At 40.7% G+C, this 24,815-nt stretch overlaps 1 protein-coding gene across 8 annotated transcripts in view; it reads right to left on the minus strand.

The window, feature by feature from the left end:
• Positions 1 to 24,815, minus strand: part of foxp1b (forkhead box P1b) — a 222,015-nt gene that overhangs the window by 11,220 nt on the left and 185,980 nt on the right. For all 8 annotated transcript variants that reach the window (XM_036124578.1, XM_036124581.1, XM_036124579.1 and 5 more), the window contains 4 exons: positions 21,707 to 21,893; positions 14,436 to 14,543; positions 8,302 to 8,389; positions 6,276 to 6,359 (listed from right to left, as the gene is read on the minus strand). In XM_036124578.1, the coding sequence (XP_035980471.1) occupies positions 6,276 to 6,359; positions 8,302 to 8,389; positions 14,436 to 14,543; positions 21,707 to 21,893 (467 nt within the window). The remainder of the gene's footprint in view (positions 1 to 6,275; positions 6,360 to 8,301; positions 8,390 to 14,435; positions 14,544 to 21,706; positions 21,894 to 24,815) is intronic.

A 24,815-nucleotide genomic window follows, 5' to 3' on the forward strand; every position in this document is an offset into this window, starting at 1 on the left:
GGCCACATAGAGCATGAGGGCGCTGAGATGTGACGGAAGGACGGGCGTCTGGTACAGCGCTGAGAAATGACAGTGTGATTGTTGCCTACCGCTGAGCAGCCCTGCTAATAAGGAAGCCACAGGAAGAAGCCAATCTGGGCTAATTACAAGCTGGAATTGTATTGTGAGGACTCTAATTAGGAGGTGCCTACAGAGGTGATCTGATGATTAACTACTGGGCCTGAGTGACCTCCATCATTAGGTCCATGATGGCCAATGTTAGGAAGAACCTACAGTGTCTTCACAGGCAGCACTTTGAAGAGAGTCTTTGGTTTCAGCGCTAAGGTCTGTGAGAGGGGATGGGTGGGGTCAGCTGAGGCGAAAGAGGGATTTAAGAAATAATGGCTACAAGGTAAACTAATTATGGCAAGTGCTCCGAAGGTATAGCATGTTTTTTCTTTTCTTTTTTTTTCCACGAGCCGCAGCAGCGCCGAGCCGAGAGCCAAGCCTCTGTACTGGAGCAGCAGTCAAGTGGAAAATTCTTGCCTGACCCCATGCTCCAGCTATTAATTGGCAGGAAAACTAATGACACATATACATATTCCCGCAAAATTGTTCTAATTGCTAATTTGCTGAAGGAGGCCAGTTTCCAAATGAAACATGACTTAAGACTGTGAGAAGAAAATGGAGAAAATACTGAAAGTGAAATAATAAGAAAGCAAATAAAGGGGCCCTACATGCTGATAGTGTGGAATCAGATGTTGGATTTTAACTCATTACGGGGATGCAGTGATGACAGATTTAGGAGGCACAGATATATCGCAAGATGAGACAATATGTGATTTCAACAATATTTTAGGGAAGATTAAAATACCTATTATTTTGTTTACACAGATAAATTAAAATTTTATCATAAAAATTTTAAGATAATCTATAATCGGTGAGCAATAATTTATTCCAGTTATGAATCCATTTATTGAAGTTCTTATGTCTGATTCCTTCTATGGTACATTAGTCCCAATGCCAGAAAAGTACTGAAAAAACTCCCTTTGATGTTTTCATAAAGATTCCAGGTGTTTAGTGTAGGATCCGATTTGACCAGAGGGATAAATGGAGACTTATCCTAATAAAACTGAGAAATAAGTCCTTAATGTAGCAATGATCAGTTCCGAAGCAGATGCCAATTTTAGAGACATTAGCAGCTAATTGTTAGCTAGCTGAGCTATTATCACAATGTATTGCATCTTGTCTGTCCATCCATCAGACTCTACTGAATGCCCAAAATGCTGCCAGACAAACAATTTCAAACTGCTAGATGTAGGATTGTCACAATGCTAAAATTTCTAACTTAATTATCTTTTTGACACCGCAGCAAAATTTTTTTTAAAGACACAGGGTTATTTCTGGTTAGGAGCAAAAAATATGATTAATTACAATATGACAGACTTAACTTTAACTTCCTTTATTTGGGGAAAACCAATAAATAGGGAACATTCAGCCCTCGTTCAGAGAAATTTATAATTTGAGCGTCACTTCCCTGTTTGGCAAAACAGACAACATAACACTTCCTTTATGGACGCGTTTACCTCTGATTCAGTCATGAAATTATTTTATCATAAATGCTTATCTTTAGTGTACAAATGTGTACTTCCATCTGCATGTCGATTTACTGAAGACACAGATGAATGTTGTTTCTGAGGGACACAAAGGATCGCTCTAAACTAAAATAAACCGTGTTTCAAAACAAACCTGGACCTGGCGCCTATGAAACTGTATTTTTACAGTGTAAACAAGGAACTGGTCCATGCAAATGTATTAAACAGCAGTCCTGTACTATTTCTGTCTTTCTGGTAACTTTGCATAATATTTTGTTTTGTGATCAACTACGGGTTCCTACCCTTTTCTACTTTAATTGCCAGCTTCAGTCAGGCCACATTAGTCTCCAATGCCTTTACAACTAGACGGAGGAGTAATGGAGAGGGGTGCGTTGGTTTGTTTTGTTGCATCACTCTTTATTAGCTGACTGACCAGTCAGTTGATTAACATTTTCCTGAGCTGATTTATACCACAGAACAAAGCAGAGGAACATCTTGACGGAGAAGCTCAGACCGACAGACCACTTTGAAGCTGTCCATGAAGTTAATATTCAGACAGCATTAGCTTCTGTTGTCTAGAAGGTTCACCACTTAACTATTGCAGATACAGGGGCTGTAGTACCCTTTTACCATTGCTCTCAAACATCAGTGCCATAACGTTAGCTTGTCGCGACAACGTAGCATTTGGCATCAATCAGCATTTAGTTTGTTTCTGGTCTGTCTACCTCATAGAGACAATTCCACTGAGCGAAACATTTGTCTTGTTGAAAAATATGATCACATGTGTTTTTTTGGCTGTACTCAACATGTTAGCAGAGTGTAAACTTTAGGAAGACCGAGTGTCTCTGTTATTGCAGTGCTGTGGTCAAAAGAAGTTCGTCAATTTGGGCAAATGTCGCTGGGTTAGTTTCTATTGGTTTTTGACACAAATTAGTATCCATTTTTAGCATAGATTATATCAAGTTATCAACTATTTTGACATCCCTAGGTGCACACTTCTTTAGAGCTGTAATGACACTGTTGAGCAGCTCGATGACCTACGGCATCAGACAATGTCAGTCCAATGTGGCAACGCAGGAAGTGAGTGGGGGGTGTTTAATGTCATCAGTTAATGTTTATTTTAATTATCAAAAATTATTTCAAATCCTTGTTCCTCCCTACCAAGAACCAGCAGATTTTATGCGGGCATGACATAAATACTGACATGCCATAATTTAGATACCATCATCTTTAGTATTAGCTTTAGTTATTTTATTTTATTTCATTCTGTCTCAGATACAAAAGTAGCAACCTACTCTCTCCAAAATTAGTAACAAATGTGTTTTGTAAATCTCCCGTTTAAACAGTCGTGTCCAAACACTCACAATGTGTATTTGGGTTTTGCAGATTGAACTCTGGCTTTTTTGGCAGAGTCTGCCCGAATGATTTGGACTTCAGCGGCGTTGCACACATGCACACAAACGGCAGCAGAAGACGTGTTATTCTAAAAACATGAAGAAAATAAATTACTCTTGGGTTTGCGTGTTTCTGACACAATGCTATCAATAGAGGGAGGCTGTCGTGTTGACTTCTCTTCCTGTGGATTAGCGGGCTTTGTTTCATGTTTCATCCATATTCCCTGGCCATAAACACAGAGAGGCTCCAACAATAGGCCAGACAGGCTGGTAATAGCCTTGCCTTTGTTTGCCTCACCATTTGGGCTCACTCCAGTTCCCAGACAAAATGAGACTTCACACTGAAATTAATTAAATGGTAATTGGTGATCTAATTATACTGGCTTTGACTCGGCAAGCTGCTAAGGAAAATAAACAAAAAGTCCCTCCTTAATTATGTATGGCGTAAAAGGTCAGATTTCTGACAAGAATGCTTAGTGACACTGTGCGCAGCCACCCACCCATTCACACAGGGACAAATACAAACACACACACAGAAACATACACTGCTAATGTGGCACATTTTGTTTTCATCTTCTGCCCGCCCCCATCCAACTCAGAGTCAGGAAAAAAATCTAATGCATCCAGTTCATTTGTGAACACACAGGATTAGTTAAATTCTGACAAGGAGAGCAACAATATATCCAGTTCTTGAGAAGAATTCAAACTAGATATTAGGTTCACATAAATGAGATGAGATTTTTAGCCGTGTTTTTTGGGAAAACTAAGAATCCAGTTTTGACCTGTACATATATTGCAGTTTTTAATGCTTCCAATTCTGGAGGTTCCATCGTGCCTTTTTATTTTAACAAATAGAATAACGATTTAATAAATCTCAAACTCTGTTTTAAACAGTATCTGTTCAGCGTAAACAATTCTGTTCAGATTTAATTAGACTAAAGCATGAGTTACATTGGTAAACAATTTTAGCTGGATATTTTTTCCTTTGTTTTAAAAAAAAGTGCCAATAATTGGAAAAAAAACCTGTAATACCTATGCTCTGCCAGCAGGCGGTGATTCCGTTGATGTTAATTGGCACAAATGGAGCAGAAAATATAAACTTCTAAATATCTGTATTAATTATAAATTAAAGTAATCTGGATTTTGAATGTAGGATAAAAAGTAGCCACAAGCAGATGCTAGCATCATTGTCAGCTAACTGTTAGCAAGGCGCGGAAAGTGCTGATTGGCTCTTTAGTGCTTACATAAGCCAACGTTGTGTGCCATCTCGTCCAGAAGTCGTCATTAGCCAGTTCCGTCAACACCGCAGGTTAGCTAAAGAACTACTTCCGTTCTTACTTCAAAATAAGAGCGTCGGGTTTAAGATACACACCTTCATATGATTGCAGCTTGGAGTTGCTTCAGCACACGAAGTCAAATACTGACAGCATCTGAACAGATTTCACCTTTTCACATTTTGGTGTAAAAATATCAAGCTATCTTTTGTTAGAACCCTAATTCTGACTAAATGTAAATCATCAGGTTCATGTGAGATGATTTGCTGGGATGCTCCTCAAACATCATTTTATATTGGGGTGTAACACCACAGGAAAAGCTGCAGCTGCCTTCACAGGAAGGACTCATCTGTACTCTTCAAAGTGGCTCTATTTCAGGTTATCTCTGGAGATGATTTTACTCTGCATCCTATCTGCAGGTACCTCTGATGCAATCTCCTTCAAGCCTCAGTGGGACCATGGGCCCTGACCTGTGTAAGTCCTCCACTCACCCAGCCAAGCTCAGACATTTTCATCACAGCAGCTCGCAGCAGGCAGAGCTGCCCCAGAGAATGGGAGTCTATTTATTTGAATAAAAAAAAAAAAACCCAGCTCGCCCCCTCGAGAGTGTTAACACTGAGCTCTGACACAGCCATTCTCCCGGGGCCCAGTGGAGAGAGGAGCGGTAGCGAACTCGAGATGCTATCTGTCGCCCCGACCACTTTTCATATACAAATGTCCCTGTGTCACAGCCCTCGTTCTGCACCCTAATCTACACAATCACACAGGCGCAGCTTTAACAGACAGCTTATTGTCATTGAACATCTCCAGGCGCTTACTGTTGACTAGCTGCGCTGATGCTGTGTGTGTGTGTGTGTGTGTGTGTAGGGCGCGCTCGCAGCCTCTGGATGTCAATAGCCTCCTCGCTGACTGTAAATAAATGATCCAAACAGCACAGGGACAGGACTCCTGCATGTTTATCGTCCATTTACGTGGATGTGTGAGTGGGATTTTACATTCATACCCTGCAGTAAAATTATATCTGCTCATTTGGTTGTCTGAATGAACTGTCATAGGGACTGAAATATGACGGTGGGGCCCCATCTTAAATATGACAAAATAGAGCCTACACTTGAATGCCCCATAGGATAGGGATTAACCGGTGTGCTTTATGTTATAGCATACTCAGAAAGTAATAAGTATAATGTTTGGAAAATGTAAAACAAAACAAACAAACAAAGTTCAGTTTTTTCCATGCACAAAAATATTTCTGTCTCTTTTCTCATTTTCATGTTTACTCTGCAGAATTGGAAATTCTGGCACGCACTGAAACCTCTAACATTTAAGATGAAACTAAATTAAATCTTTTCAGGTATTTTTTTTCACTACAGAGATTAGTAATCACTAAGGTCTAGTTGAGTCACTAAGTCATTTCTAAAAATCTAACTTTGTAGGTGAGGACTGAAATGTCTTCAGAGACACCTATGTACAAGCATTCTGGATTTTTTTTTTTATTGCTTTCAAAAATATAGAGCATTACCATTTAAAAAAATCAATAATATTTTAAGCTTTTCAATAGAATATGTATGTATTTTGTATAAGTGATTTAATTAAAATTTCACACATTTTTCAAATTTATTTGTTTAGGTTTCTCAACAGTTTTCGCCCTGAAAGGCCAAAAAAACAACTACATGTTTAATGCGATCACACGTCAGTCATTCTTTCCAAAAAGGATGCATCTTATCATTTATTATATTTGTTTGGACTTTTTGCTCTTCCTGTGTTTTCAGGGAGGCACCAGTTCTCCCATGCAGAGGGGGTGGGGGGTAGCAGAGTGCGCATCCAGTTCATCACAGACACCAAATTGAATCTCAGATGTCAGCAGATGTGCTCCAAACTATATTTACTGCTTCCCTCCAGAGAACAGCTGTTTTTATTTAGCAGATAAATAAGAAGATGGAGGAAGGGATTAATGAATACATGTGTGCCAATTAAGACAAACAAAAGGAATGGGGGGAGGGGGGAGGGAGATGTATGACAGGGTTCGTGCTCACCGGCTGCAGAGTGGCTTTGGGCTCTGTGGACTTGACATGAAGATGCGTCATCATGGCTTGCAGACGCTCTTTGTCTTTCGCTAGCTGTTATAAAAAAAAAGAGAAAGCACAGTGATTTCTATGAACACACAGACACACATTTCCAGGCACGATTTTAAACTGAATGCCCTTTAAAGATGAGCGAACAAGCAGGTTTTTATGTAGGAGATCCAAAAAAAGGTTCAAAAAAACCCAAAAAAAACTGTACTTCCATTTTTTAACCTTTTTTTTGGATTGCTCATGACCTGGATGACTGAGAATCTTCACCAACTTTATGTAGGAGACTAAAAGGTAATTATTTGTTTTAACTTTGAGCTGTCATTCATTATCAACAATGTAAGGAATTGTTGTGAATCAGGGAGAAAATACAGCGTCTCATTCCCTATCAGCCCAATTCCTTTCTACCTGTCTGAAACTCAGCGTTGTTTTAGCTGCCAGCTCAAATTATGGTGACAGGCTGCATGGAGAGGAAGCCTGTGTCTGGTGAAGCCTCACCGATCCCTTTTAGATGACGAACCAGTAGAGCAGAAATAACAAGACATCGGCATGGTGTAATGTAACTGAAACCTCATTGTTTTAAGTTAACTTTCTCTAAACCAGAACAGTTTTCTACTAATTACTGATAGTGTTATCTGTCATTTTGGAGCAATTATGTGGCTAATGTGCGAACCGCGAGTGAACAAAGCCCCAACGTCTGGAACTCATCATTTGCTTTTCAACTGTTGCAGAAGTTAAAACGTTTGACTAATATTTTTTATGGATTGTTCTAATTTCTACTCTTCAGTAAGTCAAGCTTACACTACAAAGAGTCATATTGGATGGTTTCACATTTTAATAATTAATTACTTAAAATAATTATTTTTAACAAAATCTGATCTTATAAATGTAATATTTAAATGAAAATGGAAATCTAAAAAAATAAAATATTTTGGCTAGAACTCCCCTGAACATTTTGGTTGAAATGTGTGGGATCCAGCAGAAACAGGTAAAGCAGATCAAATAATATGGATTTTATTACGACTGAATGAATTAACTTAATAAAAGTTAAAAAGTTGAGAGTTTCCGTGTTGGAGCAAGATTTAACTAGTTTAGCAACAGCACTAATGCTAGCATGCTAGCAGGTTTGACCACATGCAAGCCGAGCTATTCAGCTCTCAGATAGTCAATAATTAATAATAATAATCGGTTGATCTTGGTTGTTTACATGCCACTTTTTTAATATTTACAAATATTACTTTTATTCCTGCAATATCTTTCTAATTCTTTATTTTACTTTATCATTGGAGGAAAGAAATGAAACTAAATAAACAAACTGACCTTAATAGTAAGTTACAATGTAACTTATTTAGTAGAGTTTTGTTTATTGTTAATCGTACGCAAGTTCCACTCAGAAATCCTGATTAAACTCTACCTAAATAAATTACTGCTGTCTATAACACCAAGTGTACTGGTTCTTTCCCAACTGTTTTTTTTTTTTTTTAAATAATCAGTTTATTCATTAGAAAAACAGAGTTATTTTCTAATGTATATCTGCATGGGTTTTTAATGGAAAACAGCATTATGGGGGATAAAAGCTAACACTGAGGACCACAATAACCTTTCTGGTCCTCCATCTCCAACTACCGACTGTCTGTCCACACTATGCAATCTAGTCATTTCACAAGTGTTTTATTGTTGGTGCCAAACAGTTAAAGTCATAAATAACTTTAAAAACCAGTAAAATTCAGAATGCAATTATCTTCTCTACTTAGCCCCAGGCTATTCATATATCTTTTCCTGGCTGTCATGCATGCTAACACATTTTTAATGACTGGTTACTAACAAATGCACAAAATTATTTAATTCTGCATAACAGCCCTCCACCCACCCCAATAAATGACCCCACGGCTGATGTCAGACTGATGGAGGGCGTTCTGCAGACACCGAGGAAGTGTCAGCAGGAGACGGCACGTAAATATTTGGATCAAAACAAGCGGCGGGACAATACCTGCAGCTCCAGCTGCTGGACGACCTGCATTTGCACCCGACACTGGGCCGTGCTCCTGTCGTCCAGGGCGTGCTCATTGTTGAGATGCCTAAAAAACATAAAGAGAGAAGACACGCACTAATATAGATTAGGCTCGTTTCATTTCTTTTATTACTTTTTATTGTTTTCACAATGAAATTCTTTTATCTACTCATAATAAATCAGAGGAGGTTCAACTGAGAAGACTAGAGAAAATATTTGTTCAGCGCAGCATCAAAATCCAAAGCAATGTGAAGTCATGTTATCAGAAGAAGTCAACAGTGGGATGAAGTCATCTTAGCGAGGCAGAGAAGAGGTCTCTGGTTCAGAATGGTATTCCATTTTGATCAGACTTCCCCACATTTATTCGTTAGATGTGTTAAAGACGTCAAATATTTTCCGAACAATCTGTGAGAGTTTGGTACAGCCCAAAATTATTCATACCCCTGACAGATTTAGGTTTAAATTCATCTTCTAATTTGACCAACCATATTTTGTATGACTAGAAATGATATTAGAGTTTTTTAGCAGCCCTGCCAGGGTCCTGATTTCAATCTGATTGAGAATCTGTGGGGGGAGCTAAAGATTATGATGATGAAAAGGAGGCCTTCCAACCTTGAAGACTTGAAATTCATCCCCAAAGAAATTATGCAAGTACCAGTAGAAACATGCAAAAAGATGGTCAGCAGTTATAAGCAAGGGTCCATGGCTGTAATGATGATTGTTGAGAAGGGTATAAATAATTGGTGACATGCCATTTTTTTTACAATAAAAACAGCAAAATAAATAAATTTTGTCTCATTACAACAAAGTTATTTTATTTTATAGGGATTTTACGTGAAAGACCAACACAAAGTAGTGCATAAATATATATATATATATATATTTTTTTTATTATTATTATTTTTCTTTTTTAACAATTGTTTAACAACAGTAAAAATGTATTTAAGTTTAAACCTTGAATAATTGTGGACCGAACTGTAAGCAAGCTATTTTGATACATGTCAATAGTATGTACTGATTTTCTTTTCGCACAAAAATATTTTTAAAAATTGAAGTTCTGTAATGTGTCATGATTGGATCAATACGGTAAGTGAGTGTGGAGCCACTGTAATAACATTTATGTAAATACCAGCGCGTATTACAGTGATTGCACAATGTCTGCAGAACAAAGAAGGAATACTTTTTTAATGTAAAAGAATGACAGTCAATATTTCATGCCGGTCATGCCTGCTCTCCCAGCTCACTGATAAGAGGGATGATTGAAGAATTTCAGGTTGGATTCCTTTGTTAAATTATGCACCAGTGCCCTAACGCCATTCCTTCCCGCTGCAGCTCTGTCTCGCCGTGTTGACTTTGCCCTTTTCGCTGTTTGCATTGTTAATTTTATCATCAGAATTAAGGGAATTCAAATAAAGCCGGACCAAACGTAGAGGACAACAGGACGAGGAGATGGGGATCTGTCACAGGCTTGAATTATGGATATAATTATGTGCGATTATTTTATTCAGGAAAGATGGTCTCTTTTCGTGCACGTTTATTACTAATCTAAAGTAGTTCGCTGGGTAGCAGACGCTCTTTTTTTTTTGGTGATTTATATAAAATGGTGAAGATAAGGTTTATGAGTGAAGGAAATATGATTGGAGGAATTTTATCAGCTGCCGCATGAATTACTGTTTGAAAATGCTTATGCAGGGGCATTTCATTAATCATTTAATCATAATCCGAGCAGGATGTTTGAACTGATTTCACAAATACCCTTTCATTTCACTACTTCATTATGCTCGCTAATGGATCCAATATATTATATATATCATAAATTATATCACATCTGCGGTGACCATGTAGGTCACTGTCACCAGGCATGTCTGTGTGTGTGCAGGCAGACGGGAGAAAGGTGTTCGCCTTTTTTTTTTTTATATACACTTTTTCTGCCATTTGCTGCAAATCAAAACTAACCACCGACAACCTGCAAATGCGCAGCGCTGGCTTTATGACGGTCCAATAAATTCAGTGCCATCGCTTTATGTTCAGACAACACATTTGTGCATTAAACACCACATTTAAACTTAGAAAATAGACATCTGAAAACAGTTTGAAATATGAAGGCTCCTGCCTTCGCGCCGTACTGCCAACCTTGAGGTGAATGATCTAAATCTTTCCGGGAAATGTGGTCAGGTCTTCCTATTGTGTTTCTATAACACACGTTTCAAAATGACTGAGGAACACATTCATCACTTCAAGTTAATTATTGTGGCGAAAAAACTAAATTAGCAAGGCATTTTTTTTTTTTTTTTTAAAACATGGCCGAGAACCCTCTTTGTCAAAATCAATTCAGGCTTTTCTCTGGGCTTTCCATTTGTTCGAATCGTAAAAGAGCCCATTTAATTAAGTGGGTCGGAAAATGAAACTGGTAAACATTTCAGGACATCTTACTAAATTTCAAAGAGGAAAATAATAGGTAAAGACGTTTCAACTTCAATTTAACTGGCCCCAGACTGAATCCTCAATGAAGGGGCGCCCTACGTGAGCAGCTTTGGAATCTCTCGGCTCATATGAGACATGTGCCCCGCTTCTTTTCATCCTTTGTTACATTCCACTTTATTTCTTCTAATGACATGGAGAGTCACAGTGCATAATTAATAGGAAATGAAATATTCAAATGGCCCTAATGCAGCCTTGAGAGGAGCGTCTGGACACAGGAGCAGGGGGGGTTGACATCGAGGGAGGCTATGAACGTTGGCATGTGTCACTTTCTGGACTTCAAATGAAGCCACTTTTAAAAGCTCTCTGGCAGGATGACAGAGCCTAATGTAGATTGCCACAATAAAACAAGTTAAACAGATATTCACACAGCCGCCTTTCCACATATCACTTGGTTTTTGCCCGACTTTTCTCTTCCCCTCCTCTCTCTCACCGTTTCTAATTATATGAGCTGAAGCGTTGGTTTGAAGCTGTCTCTGAGGAAGGTTTTATCTTCCTCACTGCCGGCTGGAACTTAAATCAAATGCGCACAACTAGACAGAGGTATTTACATTTTAAATGCATTGGAATTTCATTTTCACGTGTTAACTTTTTAGTTTTCTTCGTGGTTTATTTTTGCATTTTTGCATTTTTCAAAGCGCTACGAGGCTGAAAAGCTGAGAGCAGAGAAGTGTGAGAGGGAGGTTTTTTGTGGCTTGCAGCACTAGAGGGCACTGCAGTGTTTCTCTGACCTCTGACTGGACGTTAAAGAGAAGGGTCTTGACCCTCGTCAAAAAGCACCAGGCTCTGCTACGAACCCGATCCCACCCCTCTGTGGGCCGAACCCGAAAACAGGAACAGGGATTTGGCGCTTTGTATTTATCAAGATAGTCGGCGTAGGTATGTCATGTTTTCCTTAAAAGATAAAATAAATACACATGCAGTTTAAAACAACATTTGGTCCCAGTGTTGGTTGTTGCTGTTGGCGTGCGGGGCTGAAATCTGTTCAACGTTACAGTCCTCCTCACCTTTCTGTCTCCTCGGCACACAGTACGCTGTGTTCCGCTGACTCCACACTCAAAGACGTGCGCCGCGCTCTCTTTGGTTGTACTTCCAACCTCAGGAGACATTTCAGTCGGCATTAGAAAGTCTGATGTGCTCTTTGTTTTTGTTTTGGAATCCTTTTCGGAGGCCTGCAGTATCGGTTGCTGGGTTTCATGTGGAAGTGCTTAAGGTTTTGAGCGTTAACACCTTGGTGAGCTCCTCGTACTCTCGCCCGCTCTGAAACAAAGACGGCTTTGTGGAGACTCTCCCCGAATGTTTTCTTAACATGTTCCAAGCAGTTTGAGCAGGCAACTAAAGTAAACAAGATGTTGCCATGATAAAAACACTTGTAAAAACAGAGCTGAGTGCACTCAGAGACTTTTTCAGGCAGAGCTCTGCCGGGCACACTGACTTTAATTCTCCTCAGTTCTATAAACAAAGGGTGAGGCAATGTCAGAATACAATAAATACTGATAGATTTAAGCAGGCACTCCCTAATCTGAAGTATGCTTGTCTTTGTGGGAAAATACGAGTGCGCAATACATGCTTTAATAACGATGTATCACAGGATGTTTATTAAATTAAAGAAAGAGTACATAACAGGTTGTTTTCTCTGAGACGGGAACCGGGCTACCATACATTCTGACGTGATAAGGAGGTTCAAAGTGGATTTATGTAAACAATCAAAAAGAAGATTCAAGACGTTGAGAAAGTAAGTCCAAACCTTTAGCCGGCTATGAGCTGCTCCCCTGCACCTTTTCTCGTGTGTTTGCTGAGAGCTTGTTCCCAGATAACAGAATTGTGTCGTATCTTGTTTAAAGTGCAACTAATCCGAGGTGACAGTGAGCCATTGATCTGCTGCCACGGTGCAGATGTTTTCATCCTCTCCTGTAACCATGGCGCTGTTGTTGGTTGGATCACCTGGAGCGCACGGCGCACACGGTTGATCAGTAAACCGGGACTCGGACTCAAATGGAGAATCAGAGCAAAGGGGAGCTGCCAGGCTGGACTCAAATCACTGATACAGTAAACATAAGATGCTAACCAGCAGGGGCAGACAGCTTTGTGTGAACACCTTTATCCTAAGGTTTGATGTATTTTTGGTGGGTTTTATGCAAAAGACCAACACAAAGTAGTGCATAAGTGCAATACATAGTGGTTCAGAACTTTAAATCAGGGTTTAGAAAAACAACAATGGTGTCCTAGAACAACGTTCAATTCGTCATCCAAGAACGGAAATACTAAACCGAGAAGCAGCCAAGAGCCCCATGGTAACTCTGGAGGAGCTGCAGGGACTGCCAGCTCAGGTGGAGGTGGTTATAAGTTGTGTACTCCAACAATCTAACCGTTGTTATTTAAGAAACCCTTAAGAGGTCCTCCTCACAGTTCGCCACAAGCCTTGTAGGGGACACAGCAACATGCGGAGCACGACGCCAAGAGCACTTCACCTGAACACACCACTCCCAATGTGAAATATGGTGGTGGCAGGGTCATGCTGCCACCACCATAGATTGCCTTTTCATTATGATTTCATATTACTTTCCTCTGTGTAATTTGTGTTGTTTCTTTTAATTATGATGACTGCTTTTACCATTTATTGTTTTTACATGTACAGTGACCTTGAGTGTTTTGAAAGGCGCTTGAAATAAAATGTATTATTATTATTATTATTATTATTATAATTATTATTATTATGCTGTGGGGAGGCTTATCTTCAGTGGGGGACAGGGAAGCTGGTCAGAATGTATGGGAGAATAGGTAGAGCTAAATACAGGCTAATCCTGTTTGCATGGATTAAAATAGTGAGAGACCCAAAAAATTATTCTCACAGATGCCTTTGTTCAGTCAGTCTGACCAAGCTTGAACTATTTAGCAAAGAATGGGTTCAAATGTCATCCTTTAGACTTGCTGCAGTAAGCATAGAGAAAAGTAGTCCTACAAAGCACTGACACACTATTCAAGATTTTCAAATGTTAATTAAATGTGTTTTTGGTCAGTATAATTGACAAATATGCACTACTTTGTGTTGGTCTTTCATCTAAAATCCCTATGAAATAAAATAACTTTGTTGTAATGAGACAAAATGTATAAAGTTGAAGGGGGAATTAATACTTTCGCAAAACACTTTACTCGTGCCTAATCTAACAAAGGAGTTTTGGACATTGATATTGTAAAAGACAAAAAAAAAAAAGGGCACAGAGGGAAAGCAGGAGATGCAGGAGCCAAACAAAGGGCCGACTCAAAGAAAGATTTGGAAAGCCAAAGAAGAGGAAAGCACTCCCTCTGACCGGTGACAAGGGCAAACACGCAGGGCTCCCTGAGTGCGAGCTGCCACAGATAAACATCCCACCGTTGTTTGTTTGGGAAAAACGGCCCCCATCACCATGGGAACTGCACTTATCACAGGAATTAGAGGCCCATGCAGTTCCCAGAAGGAGACCCCACCAGAGTGCTCTTTTCAAGAGCGGGCTAACCCAGACTGAGGAATAACAACCAGCTGCACCTGCAGTGCATCTGTGTTGCAAGGGGTCACGAAACATGTAAGCGGCCCAAAAAAAGGACAAACAAACTGTGACAGGAACGCTGACCGACTATAGCGTTTGACTTACTTGAGGAATGACTGGAAATCATCAAAAACCGCCTCACACCCGGGCCACTTGCAGACGCCGTGGCCGTAAAGAGGGTGACTGTGGGGGGAAGGCTCTTCCAGCGTCGATCTGCAAGACAGAAACTTCTGATTAAAAACCGACCTCAACTCCTTTTCACCCAGAGGTCAAGAAAAACGACAAAACGTCAAGGATGACAGTTTCTGCTGTTAATCCAAATCCTCTCTGTGTGTACTCTGTCTTGTTTTCACAGAAAAATATTGACTTCTACTTGATCTGTGAACCTTGGCCTTCGCAGAATCACTTTACCTGTGTGATCATTACTTTCTCTGCTTTTAAACGAGGGAACACTTGTTGTGAAAGCCCAAACCAAATCAATACGTAATTATTTAGTATCACTGAGCCATGTTGCAATTCTCTTTGATCGGGACAGCTCGGCGTGGGCTCCCAGCGTTGCTGCTTTTTCCAGCTCTGCCTGCTGCATCCCGTCCAAAAGCCCACCTGGAGAAGCCTGTAACACAATCTGAAACCTCCACTTTCACACCGTGCACCAACTGGAAACGTCCCCGCCTGGCATCAATTTATCTCCTGACCAATTCATGTCACCAGAGGCTGACGAGAATGCATCTACGGGGAACGTATGGCTTGGTACAATCAGTCTAAATAGCAGGAACATCGCTGAAAAACAAACTTTACAACATCTTCCATATGGCGCGAGGCGTGGAACCACAGCTAACCACAATCAGAGCTGAGAGAAGGCGGCATACTCTGCTAGGAAAGCGAGACAGGCTGCCATATGGACACAGGCGCTATACAAGACACACAACTCTCAGATACAAGAGCCTGGGGGACTGGCCTATATTGCTACCACCTGTGCTTCTGGCGGCTGGTGAGCACAACGCTGCTGCTTCTCCTCCTCCGGCGTGAGCCCGGCGCTTTAAGACAGCGGGACAGATAAGGAGATTCATGGCACAACAAACTGTTGTGTTTCCACATGAGAATAACCCCAACGACTAACATCTCATTGATATGCATGTATTCAATAAGAAATAATGCCCAATTTATGCTGTACCACTTAGCTGGATTAACATTCAGGACGTGATTCATGTGCTATGATTTACAAAATGATCAAAAACTATTTAGTTAAAAAAAGGAATTTACCAGAGTGCCCTGATTTCACAGGATTAAACAAGCCGGTGTTCAGATTAAAATCTCATTTGGATTGGAAGTTAGTAAAGCTGCACATCAAGGAGGAAATTTTAGAGGTCAGCACAGGTTTCCTTGTGTTATAATTACTTACTTAAGAGTTCACATTGCTCATAACATGCAATAATTGCTTTGCAATTAAGAAGCAGTCGAGCATTCATGAATGCGGTTAGCGGATTTTTTTCTCCCTCTTTCAAAAATCTGATTTTTTTTTTATTCAATTATGAATTATGCATTCACATTAAGACCTCTGTTTTGATACAGCTAATAAATAGATGGCAGACGACCAATTATAATGAGTTTTTAACAAGGAAATGTGCGGACTGGTGAAGGTGACGCTGGTTTTTAATTTACAGAGATGTTTTTTTAATTCTTTGGGAGGAGGCTTGTTGGTTAATTCTGTATTAATAAGATATTAAAATGTGGAGTGCACAGGGAATCAGTGAGCACAAAGCGCCGAGAGGGGCTGGTGGTAGAGCACTCTTTTTGAACGGTGGATGGCTAAACAGCGGTAAATGACAGAATTTACATCAAATGAGCTACATTACTGTAATTGGAGAAGAGAGTGGCGTACACGGCGGTTTCTCTCATTACAATCCAACAAAAAAAAAGACATAATTAATCGTCTTTTTTTGGGGGGGTGGGTTTGAAATTGACCTGTGACAACAAAGTGGGTTTGGTATTCTCAGCGATCCAACCAATACTCATAGAATGCTAAATTATTATTTTTTATTATATTTTAATCATGTAAAGCACTATGCATTGTCTTTGTACTGAATTGTGATATATAAATACATTTGCCTTGCCTTGCCTTGCCTTGCCTAAAGTCAACTCACAATGTGGTAAATTAAAATTTAATATGCAGTAATTTCTGGAAGCTAGAGGTGTAACAATATATTAGGTGCATGAAAATGAGACAAGACAAAATTTCAACAATATTTTGGGGAAATACTCATTTATTTGGTTTTCTAAACAGAATAAAAAAGGTTTCACAGATCAGAAAAGAGGAGTCCTTGTACTCATGTTTGGCTCTTTTTGAAATAAAGAATGGCCAGATGCAGTCCAGATTCATAGAAATATGAAATAGTTCATTAATTTAGCACAGCTATAGAGCCAACTTTAGCATCATTAGCAATTAACCAATAGCTGAGTGTTTAAAAAAAAACATAATTTTTTTCGGTTGCAGGTTTTTTTCCTACAACTTGGAAGTAGTGGATATTGTCTTGAGGCTTTTATAACCTAATGCCGCGCTGTTTCTGCAACAAAGCAACTCAGGAGCTACTTTCTCTTAAACACAGATTTACATTTACAGATTTTAAACAAACCAAGCAAATTCATATATATATATTTTTACGCTGTTTATTGATTATTTTTTTTAAACAAATTTAGTTTGTCAACAGGTAGGGAGTGAAGGGAAGGGTTAAAGTAAGTTCCTGCACAGGAAAAAGTATTAGACGGACTAGGTAACACTTTGTGACTACAAATATCACGGAGTTTTTAATATTGTGAGATCTTGTAACACTTTCTTTTTTAAGCCCAGATGCTTTCTGTTCTCAGCCTAATTTTGAAATTCGTTATGTTTCTAGACTGTGCACCATTGTAAATAGACCATGTATTATATCATTTTAATCTAATGATGATAACAGTGAGGAGAAAACTCATGCCACCAGCTTCCTTTAGCGACCGGGTGTCCTGTAACTTCTAGATGTGACACACCTGAATCAAATGGCTGAATTACTTCCACAGTGTGCAGTCAAGTTCTCCAGCGTTCTGCTGATGACCTGATTATTTGACTCAGGTTTGTTGAAGCAGAGACACGTGTAGAAGTGGCAGGACAAACCCAGCCCTCGTGGACTGGAGTTCGACACCCCTGCTCAGGGGATCAGGAGGTACGCAGTGCAAAGCCTCCTGGTGAAAAAAGACAATGTACATGAAGCTGATCCTGACAGCTGCTATCCAGTTGTTTTCAACCTGACTTACTTTGATGGGATGATTCTGGCTATAAACAAGTCAAGATCTATGGCCTCCCGTTCTGACGGACTCAATCTATCAGAAAGAAGGGAAGATTGAGGTCAGAGTAAGGGCCCGTCGATACATCAAGTTCATTCCTTTATATTCTCCCCTCCAGCCTCTGTCTATGCTCACTTCCCTCCCTCTTTAACACCCCAGATCGTTCCTACATTCTTCCCTCCTCCTGGTACCCCTGCATGCTTTACCCTAAATGATTTAATTAGCTTTTTTTCTTGTGTAAGACAAATGAAAGGCAGGAGAGAGATGGGAGAGCGGTGCCAAATCTGATTATTTATCTCCTTAACAGACTGCTGTGTTACAGTCCCTGAGCTGTTGTTACTGATGGTTGTTTGGAAGTAAAGTGGGCCAAGTGCTTTGTGAAGACGCGCCCCCCCTCCCACCTCCTCTTTACAAAGCTGATGCAGCTCTGGATTGGGAATTCGTGTCAGATACAGATCAGGCACATTTGATTTAAATAAGCAAATCACTGAATAAAGATGACCTGGCTCACAGGGGCATATCTCCATGTAGGCATCGCTTTCCAGCGGCCGTGAAACAACACCGGGCCGACAGATAATGTGACTCGGGCTCCGGTCATATCAGGGATGTTATTTAGACAAACACAACTCCCAGCCTGCTCTGCCGGTGTGTTCCTAGCAACAACTAAAAGCAGGAACACGTGCCTCATCTTCGGTGTGTCAAGCCGGCAGTGATTGAATTTCTCCGTCTTCCTTAAGACGGAAGTGCAAAGCCCGTGAGTGATTCCTGTGGATGCACTTAAGGTTTTAGTTGCAGGCGTCGTTGTGCCTGGGCAGATTTTATATGACACATGAAACTAACTACACGGTACTTAGGGTCTGCTGTAAACCAATCTGAAGCCAGTCGGGAAAACGGGCCCATCTGCAGAGAGGCTTGTTTCTGTTGCATGACAAAGGGACTTGCAAAACCGCATCAATTAAAAGTTCATTAAGTTCAGCACTGGGAGGATGAGTGGATGCTCTCTATTTACGCCCGGGCCGGCCCAGCCCATTATCTTCAACCTGATTATTCAAATCCCTGGATTATAACACAGACGTTCTCTCAGAGCCTTGCTTAGAATAATCATACTTAATAATATTTCATTCTTCTTCCCATGGAGTCTGATTAGAGCTGAGTGTGCATCATCAAACGAGAGGAATAACGCTTTTGATACTTGTGTGATTTGTGTGTTCCAAAATTAACACAAGAAAGGATTATTGGTTGTGTGGATCTAAATTAGCATCATGCAGCACTTAATAGGGAATGTTTTGTGCTCACTTTGTTCTAGCCATCTTTCTTAGTAATTGGCCAGTTGAAAGTCTGCGTGGGTAATCCACTTCCTCGAACAGATGGGGTGCAGGAGAATCACCTGCCTGGTTTTCTGACAGATCTAAGATACTACGAGAATATTCAGACCGAGACTGCCTTCTTCACTTAAGCTTGTGTTAAACTGTGCTGACATCTTCTTTAATCTCTGACAGTCGGCGCGAGGCAGAGGTGCTGCCAGCTCTTGCGTTATGTCTTCTCTGATGTTTCATGGAGCCTTCAGCTCAGGGTGCTTCCTGCCTTTTGCTGCCGTCGACGCTCACCTTGTTTGCTTGCTTCGCGACAATGTGTGATGGAGGCAGCGAGTCAATATCATCCTCAGCGTTTTGTCACAAAAACAGACATCCAGCTCGATGATGAAGGACCGAAGGCCTGTGGGTTCTCTGTGGGAGCAATGACTGCTCAGATTTTACTTTACTCTAGGGACGGAGTTTGAACCTCAAAATGCTGCCAAGAATGAAAACCCACCGCAACTATTAATACTATGTACCCCTCTTAGTCTTCTATAACATTCACAATGTTGGAGCATTCACAGGGAGGGCTCTTTGACCATCCGTCGTCATGGTTTCTAGATCTCAATCCTGTCTGATATTCTCTGTAGGTCTCAGGACTGGAAGAAGGTTGATTCCCTTTGTGCTGATTTACCACACATTGTTTACGTTGTTGAAAGACTCAATGACTATCAATATTCAGGTGGTATCCAGATTTTCCTTTAGAATCTGGGACTTTTAAGGACTTCATGATGCTGTGCTCTCTAAGAAGGCCTCGAGAGTCATGGGGATAAAAACACGTCCACAGCATCCCAGATCTCCCAACGCACATGAGCTACTTAGACCTCTTGGAGAATCATGCACACTTCACCAACTGAACAACCAAACTTTGGTCAGAGATCTCCAGCTTTCACTGCTGTGTCTCGGAAGGCGATAATGTTTATACAAAATCTATTCAGAAGACAAGAACAAGTCGCAGGCGTTGTTGTGCCCCCCCCCCCCCCCGCAGCTTTGTGTACACATGATGAAATTTACATCACACAGGTTTGCGGTAAAGCGGAGTTATGAATTAGGCTTTACCTGTGGACACGAAGGGGCTTTTCTACATATTAACCCTTTCTTTAATGGCTGAAAAGCCAATTCTTGACCACATTTGACCAAAGCAGAGAGTTTCAGTTAAAGTTTGTGTAGCGTTTAGGAAACTATGTTTACTTTTGTGACTTTTTTCTGGTATCACTCCAAAACAGCCTGCTGGCATGTAGGTAACATCTGTTTTTTAACGGAAACATTGAGCTGTCCTTAGATTTTTTTTTTTAACCAACTTACCGTCATGCTCACTGTGTGTGGTAGCAAGATAAACATGAGCACTTTTCCAGCCCTGCTTATTTTAGCTTTTATTTATTTGCTTATTTTGGCATTGATTTAGCAGATGAAATAAATGGGCCTTGGTGTGACATCATATTTACATAGTTAGGAAACAGAACGTCATGGATTGTTAATAAGAAGTTGCGAGAAACGTGGAACAACTTTGACAAGTAAAAATAAAATACGCTACAGTGAGGTTTACGTTACGTGGATTTTTACAGACGGCAGTGATTTTGTTAACAGATATTTCTCAAGATGGGATATTACTGTCTACTGAGTAGAAATACACAAAATAAAGGTTGGATTTTTCTTTTTCCTTTTTTTAGATTATCCTACTGTGATAAAATATTGCAGTATTTTAAAGTGTTTTTCCATGTCTTTAACGGGGGTGTGAACAAAAAAATGGCTCATGGGTCTTCAAACCAAATCCGCTTAAAATGAAACCCGTTTTTTATTTTGGTTTCGTTCCTCAGATATTCAGAGAACATCTTGATGATCAGCTCTCCAGCACCACCACGTCCCTCTCCCCACCAGCACCCCCCCCCCGCCCCCCTTCACCTCCAGAGGCCGACTGATTTACTTTGCTAAACATGTTTTCATCGGCATCGCTTTCATACCGACACTCGGGTTTTGATCACTGAAACACAAGTCAGATGTTACGCAGTGAGCTCATGGTGCCTGCAGGCTCCTCACTAGCAGTTCAAAGATCAGCCTTTTGTGCAAGAAAACAAGCAAACGTGTAAAATGCCAGATTAATTCCTTCCTTAAAGACACATTTCTCTCTTTCTCACACACTCTACACAGAAACAAATGCCTCTCGTAGATGATTCATCTATGTTTGGATGGTACAATTTACACAGTGTTTGCTTTCTCTTTCAACCATACTATTGCTTTCTATTGATATGTTTTACTTTAAAGATAAACTGACAATATGATTCCTCAAGTCAACAAATTCCTTAAGTATGAGGAAATGTTTTTCTTTTCTGAAAAGATTAAGGTAAGTGAATGCAAGGGAACAAGTAAATACATTTTAATTCAAAGCTGCACTGCAGCCAGAGCCTTTTAGAAAGACGATGCCCTTTCAGCTGTGAATGTTGCTCTAAATGACTGTATTCTCACCAGGTGTTCATATGAAATCACCAGGTGAAAACACAATAGTGAGCGTATTGGTCATTAGGAATCCTCGCGTAGTCAAAATGAATCTGAAAATCAAAACTTACATAATAGGTTCCTAAACATATGGGCTGAGGATTAGAGCGGATTCATGAAAGAACGCGTTTTGGGATTAAATGACTTCACCACCTAATCGCCTCCTTGCCAACGCTGTCAGACACAGGGAAATAAAGGAAAGGAGCTCACCCGTCTCTTTTGTGACTCATGTACTGCCCGTTGGTGGAGGCGTGCTGGTTGAGGACTGGGTTCTTTGGCGGCGCCGGGGAGGACAGGTCGAGGCCCCGGTGGCCGTTGTTGCTGCTGTTGAGCTCCTCCTTCACGTGAGCGTTCGTTACCTCTTTCCACAGTTGTTGCAGCTCTGCTGGAATCATGCCTGAGACAAACAAATTGGATAATTAAATCAATTAACGGCTAATCCAACTCTCTTCTTCATCACCTAATTAAATCAAAGCGTCTGTAAACAAAGCTGAGTATTAATTAGAAAATACTCCACTACAGGGTAATGCACAAGGATCTGAACAACGCTCCCACACAGCCGTCCCCTCGACGCCTTCATCTCTCCCTTCCATTTTTTTTTTCCTGTGATCTGAAGCGTGTTTGTATACACAAATCCTTGGCATTCACGCACATTTCATGCCCAGAGTAAATAATTAACATCCAGACAAGGCATGAAATGTGAATAATCACCATCACTTTCTCCCAACAACAGAGATGTGTAGAGCGTGCACAACAAAAAAAACTTTACAATAGCAACACTAGAAAACATCCCACCCCTGTCTCCTTGAGAAACAGGACCCGGGGGTAATATTCTCAAAAGCGCATTAATGTGCAAAATACTTAAGGCTCTGCACCGCCTCCAATTGACACAGACGACTTAAACCTCATTTAACGAGTCAAGCACACTGCAGCGCTCGCACGGCTTTGAAAGAAAAAAAAAATCCCTTGAAGACATGAAGCGTTTTTCTGTTTGCTGGAAACACATCGACAGAATTTCTGTCGTCTGTAACGCCTGTAAGTGACGGCTGACATTCAGGTTAAGATGAGGATTGAGAGGGATAGTGCCGGGTTTATTCACCCCACTTCCCAGGTCACGAACACAAGAGACCTAGCATGATACAACGCCGAAGCCTCCATCGATGGTGCGACCGCATCTGAGCCGGAGAACGTAGCGCAAACAAAGATAAGGCTGATAAATAAAATGAGGGCAGAGAAAGTAAGTCCAAACACATTTCACCACTTTTTATTTACTGGGGGAAGCAGTGCAAAAGTATTCACACCCTTTGAGGATTTCTGAAAGTCATTAAGTTACACCACAACGCTTAATATTTTTTTTTTTATCTGCATTTAGATTCTGCTCCTTTTACTGTCAGTCCCCTAAAATAAATCCAATGTAACCTCATTAATGGTTGAACAGCATCAAGGGGACCAAAGATAACAACAGACAGCTCAGGGGTAAAGCTGTGGAGAAGTTTAAAACAGGGTTAGTCGATAAAACAATATCCCCAGCGTTAAACGTCTGTGGTCAGATGAGAACAAAACTGAACTTTCTGGTCAACATTTAAAACACCATGTGTGGTGAAAAACCAGCACCCCACCCCTCCCAGAGAACACCGAGGTGGTGGCAGCATCATTCTGTGGGGATGCTTCTCTTCAGCGAGGACAGGGAAACTGGTCAGGTTATGGGAAGACTGAAGGGGTGAGTACAGGGCAAGACTGGAACAAAACCTGTTCCAGGTTAGAAATTAAAATACTAGCCGTTGGTTCCTCTTGCAGTAGGACACCATCCCTAAACAAGGCAACAATCCAATGGTCTTTAAAGTTAAACAAAGTTTAACATTAAAAGTATTAAGTAACACGCGCTGAACATGACGTTCAGACTTTTATTTGTAAAGATCTTTGAAAAAAACCTGCATCCTGCACCAATTATACCGCACTTTGTGTTGGTCGATCATATAAAATGCAGGGAAGTTTGAGGTTATAATGTGACAAAATGTGGAAAGTTCAAAGTGGATGAATACTTCTGAGAAGCTATGAAGAGTTTGTCTGGATTGGAGTTTTAAATCTGCAAAGTCAGCCCCATGTTTTCAGTGTGCTGAAGGAAGCCATGTGGTTAGCTGAAACGCGTTGGTAAATGGGAAAGACCATTCGTTTAGAATTACAATTAATTAAAGCCTTTCTCAAAATGAGCGCTGCCAAATCAAAGATCATTTGCGCATGACCCCCCCCCCCCCCCCCCCCCCCTCCTTTTATGCCCAACCCCCACTTCTCATCAGCAGCCCCCAAGATAGCAGAAGTGCTCCTTTCAAGCACCAAATTGTAATACATTGTGTGCAAAATGCTTAGTCTTAATTTATTCCTGTTGTGGAAAATAACTGTGAGGTGAAGATCTCAATATGATCAGCAAAAATATTTCTAATTTGATAAGCTACTAAAGATTTTAATTATGCTGGTAATAGAGAACATTGGCCTAATGAGGCGGAGGACTCCGGAGAGACGCAGGGGCTAAGAACTGTGAAATGAGTCTGATAGGATTGCTGTAAACTCACACTAGATCGTTTGCATATCAAAGAGCAGGAAATGATTGCAGGACAAATCAATAACCTTTCCACGTTCCAAGGAGCGTCGTTCCTCATTCCAGTATCTCAACACTCTTGCTCCATTCTGTCTGCCTGTATTCACCCTTATTCTCCTCGATGCCTTGATGTGCCTTAATCGAAGCGCACGTCCACGACAGGCTAAACATGCTAAATATTGCAGTTTGTGTTGCAGCGCGCTAATCTGCAGCTTGTTGCTTTGCAGCTGCAACAACAATGGCTCCATTATTCTTCCAGTAGGATAAGGACATTTTTGGGTAAAATGCTTTGTTTTTTTGTTCCTTCAAAGGGTTTAGAAGGGGAAGGTCAATGCTGGTGCGAGTGTCCGGTGCTCCGACAGCGGGGGCAATCATTTCCCCCCCACTTGGTTCTCAGTGACAGTGGGTGATGTATTTTTAGCCGGTTTGCTTGACAGGGCGGCCCAACACCGGCTCAATTACCCAGCAGTCCAAGTGACCCCAAACCAACTGTTTACTCGGATGAAACCAAGGTGGATTGACTGGTATGATGAGAGAGGTAACGGACTGAGACCAACATGTCTCCAGCTTTATTGCTCTTTGTTCGCACCAATGTAACCCCTAACCTCCTGAAACCCAACAACAGCTATGCCTCATGATTCCTCATAAATGACAATAAAATATCATTACACAAATGTCTCCCTGGGCATTATATTTTGTGTCTGGACCGAATGCGCAGAGTTT

The sequence above is a fragment of the Fundulus heteroclitus genome, chromosome 20 (genome assembly GCF_011125445.2).
Source record: "Fundulus heteroclitus isolate FHET01 chromosome 20, MU-UCD_Fhet_4.1, whole genome shotgun sequence".
Lineage (NCBI taxonomy): Eukaryota > Metazoa > Chordata > Actinopteri > Cyprinodontiformes > Fundulidae > Fundulus > Fundulus heteroclitus.